This window comes from Spodoptera frugiperda, chromosome 15 (assembly GCF_023101765.2).
Source record: "Spodoptera frugiperda isolate SF20-4 chromosome 15, AGI-APGP_CSIRO_Sfru_2.0, whole genome shotgun sequence".
NCBI classification, from domain to species: Eukaryota; Metazoa; Arthropoda; class Insecta; order Lepidoptera; family Noctuidae; genus Spodoptera; species Spodoptera frugiperda.
The window spans coordinates 5,739,738-5,753,468 of NC_064226.1; the positions used below are offsets into that span (position 1 = coordinate 5,739,738).

A 13,731-nucleotide genomic window follows, 5' to 3' on the forward strand; every position below is an offset into this window, starting at 1 on the left:
ATGAAGTTTATTTTTTCTTCATAGTTACAGAGTATATACCTAAAACATTTCTAACAACAATATGACTAACTGGGTATACCGGACATAAAATGTCATAAATATGTTCATTCACAGCATACATGTCATTCACATTCATAAATACATTTCGACTAGTTATATATAGTATAGTTTCAAGAATAAATACATGTCTATATAAGCAACCCGGTGTGAGGTAACATGTAATATTGTTGCTAGCATGCGCATGCGGCGTGCCGGATCGCAGGTAGAACCACTGAACAAAAGGTGGCGTGATGCCATGACGTCACGTCGCCTTATTCGCCAGCTGTTAGACTATTGGGCGTTCGGTTTCCACATGAACTCGAGTACATCTAGTAGGTAGGTCTGTTTGGTGCACACGCACTCAGGTGTGAGGTCACAGACTAACAAGTTTATAAAATCATAATAATGACTCATTGATACAGATTCCACGATTTATAGCCAAGGAAAAAAATACTACTATTTTTTTTTCTTAAATATTAGGCTTATCGCGGTAAGCTAAGTAGAAAAAGAATTTGTTTTAAAAGTAGCTTGATGATTAATGTAAAGTATGACTTAGCGACCTTGTCTGTCTGCAAAAATTTAAAATCAAAAAGAGCCGGCAATATATTTTTAAAATAAGTATCTAATCCATTAATCGGACTGAAATTATCGACAGATAGAATATTATTTCTGTTACGTGATTTATGTAGGTAAATACCTATTACAAATCACCGCGCCACGCGATATCTGCACGTAAAGTATTTCTCAAGATAACGATTTGCTTATAAACAATTATGAGTAAGAATTGTAAGTGATTAAAACTATATTGATATACACTATGAGATAATGCGTAGGCGTGGTATATTCCGACCAAAATATGGTTATTCCTTGTAACTGATCAGTCACACTAAAACTTGCCGCCGATAAAAAATATCGTACGATGTGTCGTCATCGAGTGACGTGGCGCATTACGTGTCCGGCGCTCCGTAGTTTCGGCAGAGTATTTTTAAAATTCACATCAATGTTCTAGCGGCCTTGTCTCGGCAATGTTATTACGAAAATGATCGTCACAAGGACCGCTCTACGGGTCTCGATTGTTTTTCCTCGAATATCACGCGATCTGACGCAATGGCGTGATTGTGTGACTAAAACATTTGATGACTCTTAAATGTTATAAGAAAGTTATTGTTAAACTCTCTTCTATACGCGATTGAAGCTACGTGTAAAACTAGTATTGTTTTAACATTCTCCTCACCTTGATCTTTACGAGTATAAATTGCTTGGAACACCGAAATTAAAAAGAAATATGAAGGTACATACAAGGCGTAGTAATTTAAAAGTGGAACCAAATAGGTAGTTGTAAAATGCTTCCTCGTTTAAAAACGCTACGTAACAAGTACTTGGTGGCATCTTTATTGATGGAGCCGGTACAATCAATCATTACTAAACGTTACCAATCGTACTAAATGTGCTTTTTATTGACCCATTCAATTGTACTTTAATCAACGAACAAATGTGTTCAATCGACGGACACTTAAACAGATGATCTGAAGTTATTTTTATGAGCGTGGAATCTTCACTTACGGAATAATAAAGGTCTTATTTTACTGAATATTTGTTGACTGATTTCAAGAAACATTTACTGACCTAGAGAGCCGAAATCTGTCTGTTGAGTAACGGTACTTATCTAGATTGATGCAGAACATACAATGTACCATGTCTACGTTTATCTCCGTGTGGTAATCTTCCGCCAATCTATCAATCGTACAAGTGCAAGACCGAATGAGTTCTTTTTCCACGATAACCGGAAAATTTGCGGAAAAATAATTATAGGGTTTTAAGGCCAATGCCACTTTAAATGGGTGTTAAGTATTATTTTTATTGTTGATGCTAGGACACTGGTTTCCATTCCACAAATAACATTAAAATCTTTAAGTTCTACATCAATGACTCGGAGGTGCGTTCTCAACATTCTTCAGTTTTAATTCTTAAATAGATATGTGCTATTGAATTTTAGGTTATTTACTTAGCATAGTTTGGATTGTGGTTATTGAAAACATAAAATGTCCGGGAAAATATACATATTATTATATTGTAACCTATTAATTAGGTACCTAATTGAACTTTCCTGTTTACTGATTCCCTTTTATAAATTTACCTATTATAGAATCATAATATATTTGTTTAAATAAACATTAGAGTTTGAAACTTCTTTTATGGAATAAGGGGCAAACGACCAGACGGATCACCTGATGGTAAGCGAACAGCGCCGCCCATGGACATCTGCAACACCAGAGGAGTCACAAGGAGCATTGCCGACCTTTATTAAAAAGGAATGCGCTCTTTTCTTGAACGTTTGAAGCTGGTAAAATAACTCTGAAGGTACCTACATAAATATTTAAGGCAAATGTAATCATCTAATAGGTATTCAGTTCTGTAAAATACATTTTAATAGGTAACTAAAGTACGGTTGGGTTTTACCGAACACACATTTGTTTTTATTAAATGTCTCTACCTAAGTGCGTTATCTCAAAATACATTTGATTATCCTTGTTTTGCACAATACTTTATATTGTATTAAATGAAATAATAAGCCTATAATGTTAATTATTTGCCTTATCTGCACGTGCTAATTGAAATTATGGATATTGAATAATTAATACTGATTGTCCATCAATTACCTAGTTTTTTATCTTTTATCCATATAGATCTGGGGGATTAAATAGACTTAATACTTGTTTGGGAAGTTGTGTATTATGTATCGTGAAAATTATACTTTACTAGTTATGTACTTCGGTTTTACTTAGGCACTAAATTTAATAATTTGGAAGTCATGCTAAGTGCATAAATTATGGCGATTAATTTTTACGTATAGGTACATTACATAAATTAGAATTTTGAATGTACTAAAATAACATTTTCTAGTTGTTAATTCAAAACCTCATTCGCTTGCATTGTTTTTAGATATTTTCTATACAACTGTTTTGTCTAGTTAGATTGTAAATCGTCAAAATAACATTATAGTCAAAAAGTTGCTCTGTCATTCTGACTTGCTATTTGGTTAAGTAGAAGTGGATTGCTGAGTTACATTAGAAATTATTCTTAATAATTTGAAATTACTAGTCAAATAGTGCAATTACATAAAAAAGTTTTGCTTTTCGTGAAGTATTAACTAAGAGGATTTTACAGTTTTAAGTTAATAAAGCCATGTATTACATAAATTAAAATGTTCCGTAGTCTAAAGCGAAATTAAAATCTTAAACAATCACAAAAGAAAACATAGTAATAACGGTATTCAGATGTCTAAAAAAAAACAGACTAGAAAAACCGGATTACGCCGGTTCGATTTGTAAATAACACGCTCTTACGTCAATACCAGTAGTGTTTAGTGAAAACGTCAACAAATTAATAATGATTGAATGAAAATTTAATGGACAATAGATAGCATTATCATTATTTACCTTCACACATCGTAATATCCGAAATCACGCCACGACGCATATGCTTAAAATTAATCTTCATTAAAATAATTTAGATTACTGATAAGTTAATTCTTTTACCGTCTGTATTGTTGCGTGTGGGAAATCACCCAATAGATATAATAAAAAGCCTATAAATTAGTATGCAAAAATACGTGATAACATGAACCGAAAAGATTGCAAAGAAGTTGATGGAATAATTTATATAATCGCAAGCTCGCGTGTATTTCCACGTGAGCACTATACTACTAGTACGATGCCTAGAAATTTCGGCAATCAGTTTATAAAATATACCAATTTACAATATTGTAACGTTCAGTGAAGCTCTCAGATAGATACCAGACTAGACTGAAACTAAACTAGGCATCTAAATAGTTGATTCAATGCCAATTCGTCTAGTCATGTGAAATTTTAAACTGTAAATCTGTTAAGGCCTTGGTGTAATGGATTGTTATCACTATTACTTAATAGAAGGAGTGCTTGCGAGCTAATTCTGGCAATATAAACAAAAGTTGTTGACACATAAACAAGGAAGTTTTATAAATAACCTCGGTGTTCCACTTTACTGATGCGCAACTATGACTCTTGTTTTTAGTACTTAAGCACTGAAATTGCGTATGCCTAAGGCACCTAACTCGAAAAATAATCTAAGAATATATTAAGTAGGTGCGTCAGATACTTATTTCTACGCAAAAGTATTTAAATTTTACAAAGGTAAACGTTATCGTAATGAGATAGTTCATTATGCATTTTTTGTACATTCTTACAAATTATTTCCGATGGATCTTCATTGCCGTTTTGGAAAAAAAGTATCATTAAGTACGAAGTAAACAGTGAGATTAACATACAACTAAAGGGTCAGGGAAACAATTAACCTCTTGAAATTAACAGTTTCGGTGTAATGTATTCGAAAACAATCAGTATTTTTGTAATTCTAGATTACAGCATGAGTGTCGTTTTAAGTACCAGCCAAAAATTATGTCAGAAGCATTGTGCTATTGTCTTTTGTTGTTTGAAAGGGCAAGCCTCATACTATTTCACTGATTTATTTATTCAGACATCTGAACATATAAGAATAAGTTTTTGGTGTAGACATCGTAGTAAACTCTGTACTGTTAACGTCTATTTTTGGTCCAAAAAAATAAAAATAATAAAACGAAAAAATAAGAAAAGAAATGCAAAAAGAAACTTAGGGTCTTCTCGCATGGTGTAACGCGCCTGTAAGAAAGTATCCATTATCAAAATAAGAAAGGTCCACTTACTGTCTTCGACGCACATCTGGTTGTCGGGCAGCAGTCTTAGTCCGTTGGGGCATGCGCAGGAGACGCGTGGCGCGTGCGCAGCGATGCGAGGTGCAGGGAGACAAAGATGGGAGCAGTGACCATTGACAGCAGCGCAATGGTTCACACCATCGGGCTGACGGTATGGGTGGTACACGTGGATCACCATGGGGTTTTGAAGCTGTTGATTATAATGAGTTAGTAAATTGGCAGACCAAATTAGAAACTATAGAAGGCATAATTTTGTACGATACCCTATCCTATTTCTATGGCTTCTTCCACGCTTTATGCTAGTCATATTTATTGGGTTAGCAACAAAGTTCCCAATCTCATTTTAACACTTCATTGTAATAGTCAATGTTTCATATCTGAACTTATTAGTTTCGGTTTCAATAGGTACATATTTGTTTGGGTTTTATAATAAACGTAAATATACAACTGATATGAATATCCAGTCAATGAAGTCCTACATATACTATGTATGTACTCTCTGTAGGTACTCTCTCTCGTAGACAATCAATGGCAGGGTCAAGAGTTAACCTTCCGTACGTAGCCGTAGGTACTTTATATCTTTGACATTTAAAATGTCTGAGTTAATTATTTAATTTCGATGTCAAGGAGGTTATCGAAGAGAAGATAATTAAAGAATTATTAAAAGTAAAGTTGCCATACAATTATCATCTCTAGGTAGGTAGTAGGATACATACGTAGGTTCATCAACAGGTTAACCTACTCCGATCTGTTTTTCTTTAATACGCTTTCAATCTTATTGTTTTGCGATAAAGTTTAATATCCTTTTTATTCATACGACTTTAACTTACGTTATGAGTAGGAGTGATAGCTTCAATGTCTTTTCCGTTGAATTTGTTGGCGCGGTAGACGGCAGCCTTGTCCCAATCAGTCCAGTAGACCCAATCCTCGAAGGTGGTGATCGAGAATGGATGACGTAACACATCTGTGGAGTATAGGATCACCCTGCGACCTGTACCGTCGTAGTTGCACGAAGAAATCATGTTCATCTTGGCGTCCACCTGAATACATAAAAAAGTTCGTTAACCTAACAGTTGATATTGTACAATACGTATTTAAACACCTAAAGTATGATATAAAGCAAATTGATCGCTGTAAACCTGACCACTTATAAATGTAATGAGAGAAATTAATAAATAAATGTTTACAAATTAGTCATTTCCAAAAACTAAAGCCTATATGAATCACCAATCAATATTAGGCACATTATCAAAAGTATAATAACAATAATCACTATCTATTTATTCGATAAAAAATCTAAATAGGTAATCAATTCTACTTAAATTGATTACTTTCGTATGTAATGCTATTAAGTGGTGTTTAACTATTTACGATAAAGACTAATTGTTCTGGAAAAACCAGGATTGTTTCTAATTTTTACTAGCTAGCCAGCGGCTTTACCCGAGTTTCGGTCGGGTAAAAACTATCCTATGTGTTATTCGAGACCACAGTCTACCCTTGTTCTAAATATCATTTCGATTCCTTCAGTCGTTTAGACGTAAATGACTAACAAACAAACATTGTTTTTTTTGTAATATTAGTAGGATTTAGTGGCTATGTTTCAGTAGGTCTATATGACTACCATTAAACTACCTACCCGTCAATTGTTTGCGTGCTTGAAAACAATTTAAGATCAATGCCAACTTATTTTTCTTGAAGTGTTTGTTTGCCTAAACCATTAGAGATATTTTTTTCAATGAATAGTTAGCGGCGATTTAGGATATTATGGCGGATGTCGCAGAAGTGCGTCATCTTTGTTATATTAAGGAAATTTCCATGAAACTTTAGGAAATGTGGATTGCTAATGGCCATTCTTTAACGCAGAAATACTTTTATTTGTGTTTTACTAGATTTAGATTTAGATTTCAGCCATGATCGTCCCACTGCAGGGCAAAGGCTTCCCTACCTTCCTTCCACTCCTCTCTGTTTAAAGCTTTTTTTCTTTTGGGTTTTACAAAAGAAAAAAGCTTTAAACAAAAATTAAATTTAGTTATTTTATTTTCTTCCATTATTCACTTACCCAGTAAACACGTTTGCGGACAAGATCCAGTGTGAGACCATTGGGCCATTTGACGTCATACGACACGATGGTCTGCCTGTGGGAGCCGTCCATACCAGCACGCTCGATCTTAGGTACCTGACCCCAGTCTGTCCAGTACATCCACCTAATCAAACAAAATTACAATATTTAATTTCACTTATATCCAATGTCGATGAATGCATTGTATGTAAATAACTTATATTCGGTAACAAAACGAAGTATTGATCTAGAATCAACGGCAATTCGTGAGTTAACGCAAAAATTATCACAATAATGCGGAAACTCGGTAAGTTTGATACCATTTGTGTGTGCACATGGTAATTCTGTTAGCATGTAAACACGAAATATGGAAAACTTGAATACCATGACGGCATTCATTTTCACCGCAGTTTGTAAGGCATTGTGTATTCATTTAAACCTTATGAACAGTTAATAAAACCAGTAAGTTTTTTATTAAATGTAAATTTAATTTCAATAAAAATAATAAAACAATGTACCCGGACAGGATTTAAGGGAAACCTTTCAAATATTAAAATGAACATTTCAATTAAAGCAATTGCGTCAATGTACTCTTATAATAATAATCTAGATGCCAATATATTGTCGTTTCTCGAAATAAGTCGGCATTCTTATATCAATTGAATTTGCCTTCAGTTAAATGATATTAATAGATCTCAAGACATGCGTCTACTGTTTATTTTATGTGGAACAGCAAGCAATTATGTCCAATTTGTACTGAAATTGGGTGACATTCAGATTTTTGTGCATCGTAAAGTTGCAATTGGTCTTACAGTAGCTGAAGTTTACATAAAAAGAGGGCTTTTCTTTTCATATTTTTAAACGATAACGATACGCACGTATGAGTACAAATTTTGTTTTGTTGAAAGTTTTAAAATAGTCAATCTAATCTAAGTAACTATAATAACTTGGTATTTATCACAAAACTAATTTTGGACCAAAATAATGGCGCCATTTTATCTTTTTAAAAATACTTCGGTTGATAAAAGAATTAATGATAATTTATTTATAGTATTGGTGTGTCATATTCTTAGTTTACAACTAAAGATAGCATATTATATTGTCTTCAGGTATTTGGCTGACTTTATTGTACCTATTTGTCAGATTCGTGAAACAATATGACGATATATGAATAATATTTCTGATTGTATATTTCTTCGGTACCTACTAAATGCACCCCAAAATCTGTTTGTCCAAATATTGGAAGATTCTTGGTAAATTCGTATGACTTGTTGTTCAGGTATTGATTTCAATTTGTCGGAAGATTAATTTAAAACTACCTGTTAGTCATTGTATGGGTGATTCAGCCATAAAGTTAATTAGTACATCCAGGATAATGGCATCATCAGACATGCGCACTTAATTAAGGTGTCTAGTGTTAAAAATAGTGTTTGTGCGTTTACATTTCGCAAACAAAAGAGTGCTTAAAACGACCAATTTTTCCTTGTGGAATTTTACCAGGATACTAATACATTGGAATGCACTCATAAACTAAGGTCTCCCTACAATCGTAGACTATATTTTTAAAATTTTCGTATTCGGTAGATTTTTAATACATTTTAAACGATCGATGACGAGTTTTATCGAACATTTCAGCAATACCTATTTTTATTGCGAAACGTATAAGTGTTAGTTACATAATTCCTTTTTGTTGCGTAGGTACTTTAAATATTTATCTTTACTTAGATTTTACTAGATGTTATACATGATGAGAGAAAATTATAATAAATGGTAACCACTTAGAAGATGTTTAAAAATATATATTATGATCTTGAACAATAGTGTTCATAGATACTTATTTAAATATAAACAGTGTAGTTTTTCCATGGTATATGATGAACACAATAATGATGTTTTTGTCCACATTTGACTACGTGATAACTATGACTTAAGGTTTTTTTTGGTCACAACATGTAGGTATACTTTTGTTCTTATTCAGGTTCGTGAAAAACAGTTGTTTCCGTCATCAACTCGATTTTATTGCGTAGAAGCCATGGTTTTTATTCTGAATTTGAGCACGTCACTGAGGCTTAAGACCTAAGGTTTTTCAGTCACATCACTGTCGATGTCAAACACCTTAGTACGTCATTGGAATCAACTGATATTTTCTTTTGATGCCCAAAAAAGGCTCAATCTTGTTAAGATTTTTGTTATTTAACTATCACACACAACGTCACGCCCTTTATCCCCGATGGGGTAGGCAGAGGTGACATTACGGCACGTAATGCCGCTATACAATGTACACCCACTTTTCACCATTTGTGTGATAAGTCCCATGTAATAGGGGGTGAGCCTATTGCCATATACTGGACACAATTCCAGACTCCGTGCTACTACCGAGAATTTTTTCGAAAATCCGAAAAAAGCCCAGTAATACTTTGCCCGACCCAGGAATCGAACCCGAGACCCCTTGTTCGGCAGTCGCACTTGCGACCACTCGACCAACGAGGCAGTCGTATTTAATTTATTTACATTACAGTATTTAACTATCAATATAAAAAGAAATGATGTCACTTATATTATTCATCATTCAGTAGTTATTCATTGCCTATTCAAATAGCTAGCAGTGGTTGTAACAATTTTATCGTAGCCGTGAATAAAATTAAATTCAGTATATTGACTTACTTCCTCTAGAGTAGACTTTAGTGAATAGTTTTAGATATTTATAATTTATCTCAAAAAAGTATACATTTTTATACTGTTGTTTTGTCTTGAAGGAAGTGCGTTGTCACAAATTTGATCACTTTCTAAGTAGGCCTATGTCCTTAGTTTTGATACTATTCTAGTTCTACTTTGGTATTTTAAAGAAACTTACCCATCAAGAGGGTTCAAAGCAATTGCTCTAGGTTCTTCCAGCTGGTCCCTGATGAGGATCTTCCTCATATTGCCTTGGAGGTCAGATAATTCAATGTGATTCTTTCCAGTGTCCGTCCAGTACAGATGGTTGTAGATCCAGTCGACAGCGAGCCCGTCTGAAGTGATCAGCTGGTCTCCAATCACCACTGTCCTTTGTGTACCTTCGTCGATTGGCGCCCTGAGTTAAGAAATAATATTTATTACATAATATAATGTTGTTATGGATTAGATAAGTAGGTCTGAACTGTATTTAGAGTAATATTTTGCTCATTAAGTCAATATTTTACTATATTTAAAAAGTTACGTAATTTGTTTGTATCACATAAATATAGCGGTGTAAACTTAAAAAAAAAAAAAACTTAAAGCCCCTTAAAATTTTTCTTTTACTGAATTTATATATGACTCTCATAATAGTTTGTACACAAAAGTATTAATGTGTGAGAAAACGTACGTTGTTTTGTTTAATCTGTTGTATGTTGGAATGCAGATCTATGCGAGGCACAATGTGTTTTCTATTGTGTCTCGTATACAGACAGAAGAGGTTAATAAGTAAGTATGTATGAATCAGTGTCTGGGCATAGTGAAACCACATTTGGTTTTTGGATTCAAGTCCTTATAACCAGGTTTGTATTTCGTGTCATTATGAAAAAAAACAGCATCCTCTAGATCGCAATCCAGTCAGTTGAAACAGCAAACTTATCCAAAAATGATCACCTAACCATTTGCAGAAACGGTTTAGAAATAAATAAGGGAATTGTGGAATATCAAAATTCCGGCTCGATAATGCAAATAATTGCAAAAAAAAAAAATACTCACTTGTAAATCTTCTCATCCGTAACATCGCTCCAAAAGATCATTCCAGTTCTGAACACGTAGTCTAACGCTGTAGCTGATTTCGTATCGTTGACTATAGCTACCATTTCATGGTGATCAAGGCTTATTTTGCGGATATCAAATCGTCTGGCGAAAAGCAGTGATGGATGACCTTCCGTAGCCTTACACCTGGTGCGATCTCGAGGGTCTCGGGCATATCCAGCATGGCATTCACATTTGAAGGTCCCTTTCTCGTTGATGCACATTTGGGAACACGCGCCAGGATCTGAACACTCGTCCACATCTGAAAAATTGAAATTAAGTTTGAGATTATTATATGGTTCTAGTGGTAATCTTATTTTCTTGTTTAATTTATTTCAAAAATAATTTTCAATAACAGTAAACAAGGGTTATTATGAGTCAGACTATAATTATATCTGAAAGAATATATATCATCATTTCTAGTGAAATATTAATAGCTTTTTATCAGAACCAAGTAGTTACTATAAAAAACTAAATTGATACATTTTCCTGTTGAAGTTATATCCGATTCGAAGAAATTTATCGTGTTTATGTTACTACGATAAATAAATACTGATTAAATCTGTTTGTGAAAAGATTTGTGAGTAATCAAACCAGTTTGCATTAGTGACATAAAAATAAATTTATCAGATTATCCTTCATTACTGATTAATTTATCTGTAGGTAATGCATTTTTGCTGAATCATCAATAAAATTAATCACATGATGATCACGAGCTGTTTGTTATGTTATTGGAATTAATGCAGTGACCTATTTTTAGATAGATATCTTAATTGCCTTGAAATAAATTTCATAAACGCTAAAATGTATAAACTGAACCTAATCTTATAAGAAGACATAACTAACCACCGTTGGACCATTCATGTCTTGTAAGCTTGAAAACTCACTGACGTAAAGTGGTCCCAACGAGGCAATAAAAAGAGAAAATATTTTTATTTCCGTCACTTGTAAAATTCGTATTGTAAGGGTTTTATACAGTTTTCCTTGTAAGTATATACAACTGTACATATTAGTCTGTACATTGCTTTGATTAACCCCTTTAATCAACTTCTTTTAATTCTTACCTTCGCAAGTCCTGTTGTCCACAAGCTTGTATCCTTTATCACAATCACAGTAATATCCGACTGGGGTGTCAACACATCGTTGTGTGCATCCTCCGTTGTTCTTCGCACATTCGTTCTCCCCACATCTGTCTCGAGGCTCGTCCTCAAAGTTCGGGCAGTCAGGATGCTTGTCGCAGACCTTCGACAGAGGGATGCACATACCACCTCCACAGTCAAATTCTGTCTTCTTATCGCATACAGTCTTCAATACAGCTGAAACGACAGAAAAAATGTTGTGTAAGTAGAGTTTCATAAAATTAAAAGCAGTAGTTTTTATTGGTAATCTATACGCTCACTATACTTAAAATGACATAATTAAGAAAGATAGTTTGAAACTAACTAGTAAATAGCTCAGACGTTTACGAGTCAGACATTACATTTCTAACTAGTAAATGTCTTTGTATTTCTAAAGTTCTATCTACAGAGAGTAATTTTGGATATAAATACTCACTGCAATTTAACTCGTCGCTGCCATCGGGACAGTCTTTATCTCCGTTGCAATACAAGGCCCCGGGGATACAGCTGTGGTCTTTGCACTGGAACTGGTCTAGTCTGCAGGTGACGTTGCCTCGGCAGAGCTGAGGGTCTTCATCTCCTCCATCAGGGCAATCCCGGTCGCCATCACACACCCACGCTTTATGGACGCAGGTCATGCGATCTTTGCATTCAAATTCTGATGATATGCATGGTGATCGTACTTTGGGAGTCGCCGTGCAACCCTGGAAAATGAGATTGATTAGGTTAGTCTTAATAGAAATAATATTTATTGTATTATAATTTGTTGAATTAGTAATCTTTTCTGTATATTGTGAAAAATGTTTATCGATTGCTACATTTGTACACCAAAATTCTTTTTTATTATAATGTGCCACTTTATATTATCTTTAAGTCATTTGCATTATAATCATATTGCCATAATTAGTTTTGATTGAATCATATAATATACTGACCATAATCCATCGATTAGATTAAGCCCAATTATAATGATTATACCTAGTTTTCAGATAAGGCTGACACACACGACGATACAGTTACGTCTGGGTGGTCGCTGCTGTAAGAAGGATTTATTATCTCTTCCGTCGCTCGTGTTGTATCTAATTAGTAGCAGATTAAGTTGAAATGGTAAGCTGAAGCTAGATTACTTATCTTTGTCTTTGCTTACTTTTATCATTGTCTTTGCTCACTTCAATATACGAAAAGCTTTCGTTACGCCAGCCCTTTGTTGCTAACTGGCTAGACTTTGCATGACCGCTTATTGCTTGTATTTCCAATTTACAAAAAAAAAAAAAACTACTTACCACTTCATCAGTTCCATCGGGACAGTCTTCAGTACCGTCACAGCGCCACCATGCTGAGATGCAGTGTCCGTTTCCACAGGAGAAGTGTGTTTGAGGGTGGCAGGTAGGTGCTGGACATTTGACTTCGTCGCTGTCATCGCCGCAGTCATCGTCTCCATCACACACCCATCTCAGCTGGATGCATTTGCCATTGCCGCAAGTAAACTCGTCCGAACGACATGTCTCATCTAATTGATTAGAACTTAATTAGTTTTAGATTAAGGGTGAATTTTCAACAAGAATTTGAACTTTGTAATGCACCTGTACTCTTGTATGTGCAGAATTTCCTGAAGCTATAGTTACTAGTGAAAGTTGGAAACTTCTAGACACGACAGTGTAGTTCAAATTCTTGTTGAAATTTTCCTGATACATCTCGGTTACATAACATGGTGCGTAGAGTAAAAGTATAGAACATACATTATTTTCATACACACGTTTTAATGTCATTTAAGAACATTGGCGAAATTGTTTTGAGTCCTTTAAATAAACTTTGAATACATTAGGTCAATGATACTGAATAAATATTGCGCTCAGAAAGGCATTAAACTTAATTACTGCTTATTCTCTTGGAAAAAAAAATATTTACATTCATTATAAGAAAACGAGTCCTTAAAATAACAATTTAGTTTCCAAGCCTAAACAAAAACACTGAACACATTTTTAATTAAAATTGCACAATCGGTCATGTCATATTTTCGCCAACCCTCTGAAATG

The 13,731-nt window shown here is 34.2% G+C and overlaps 1 protein-coding gene across 10 annotated transcripts in view; it reads right to left on the reverse strand.

Annotated features, from left to right (window-relative positions):
- The window catches only part of LOC118276760 (low-density lipoprotein receptor-like), a 186,582-nt gene that overhangs the window by 6,023 nt on the left and 166,828 nt on the right, over positions 1 to 13,731 (reverse strand). For all 10 annotated transcript variants that reach the window (XR_007706032.1, XM_050699066.1, XM_050699064.1 and 7 more), the window contains 8 exons: positions 12,979 to 13,205; positions 12,132 to 12,399; positions 11,642 to 11,893; positions 10,539 to 10,839; positions 9,682 to 9,900; positions 6,828 to 6,972; positions 5,599 to 5,808; positions 4,760 to 4,958 (listed from right to left, as the gene is read on the reverse strand). Coding sequence is in view for 9 of the 10 variants with exons in the window: in XM_050699066.1 (XP_050555023.1) it covers positions 4,760 to 4,958; positions 5,599 to 5,808; positions 6,828 to 6,972; positions 9,682 to 9,900; positions 10,539 to 10,839; positions 11,642 to 11,893; positions 12,132 to 12,399; positions 12,979 to 13,205 (1,821 nt within the window). In the remaining variant the exon portion in view is untranslated. The remainder of the gene's footprint in view (positions 1 to 4,759; positions 4,959 to 5,598; positions 5,809 to 6,827; positions 6,973 to 9,681; positions 9,901 to 10,538; positions 10,840 to 11,641; positions 11,894 to 12,131; positions 12,400 to 12,978; positions 13,206 to 13,731) is intronic.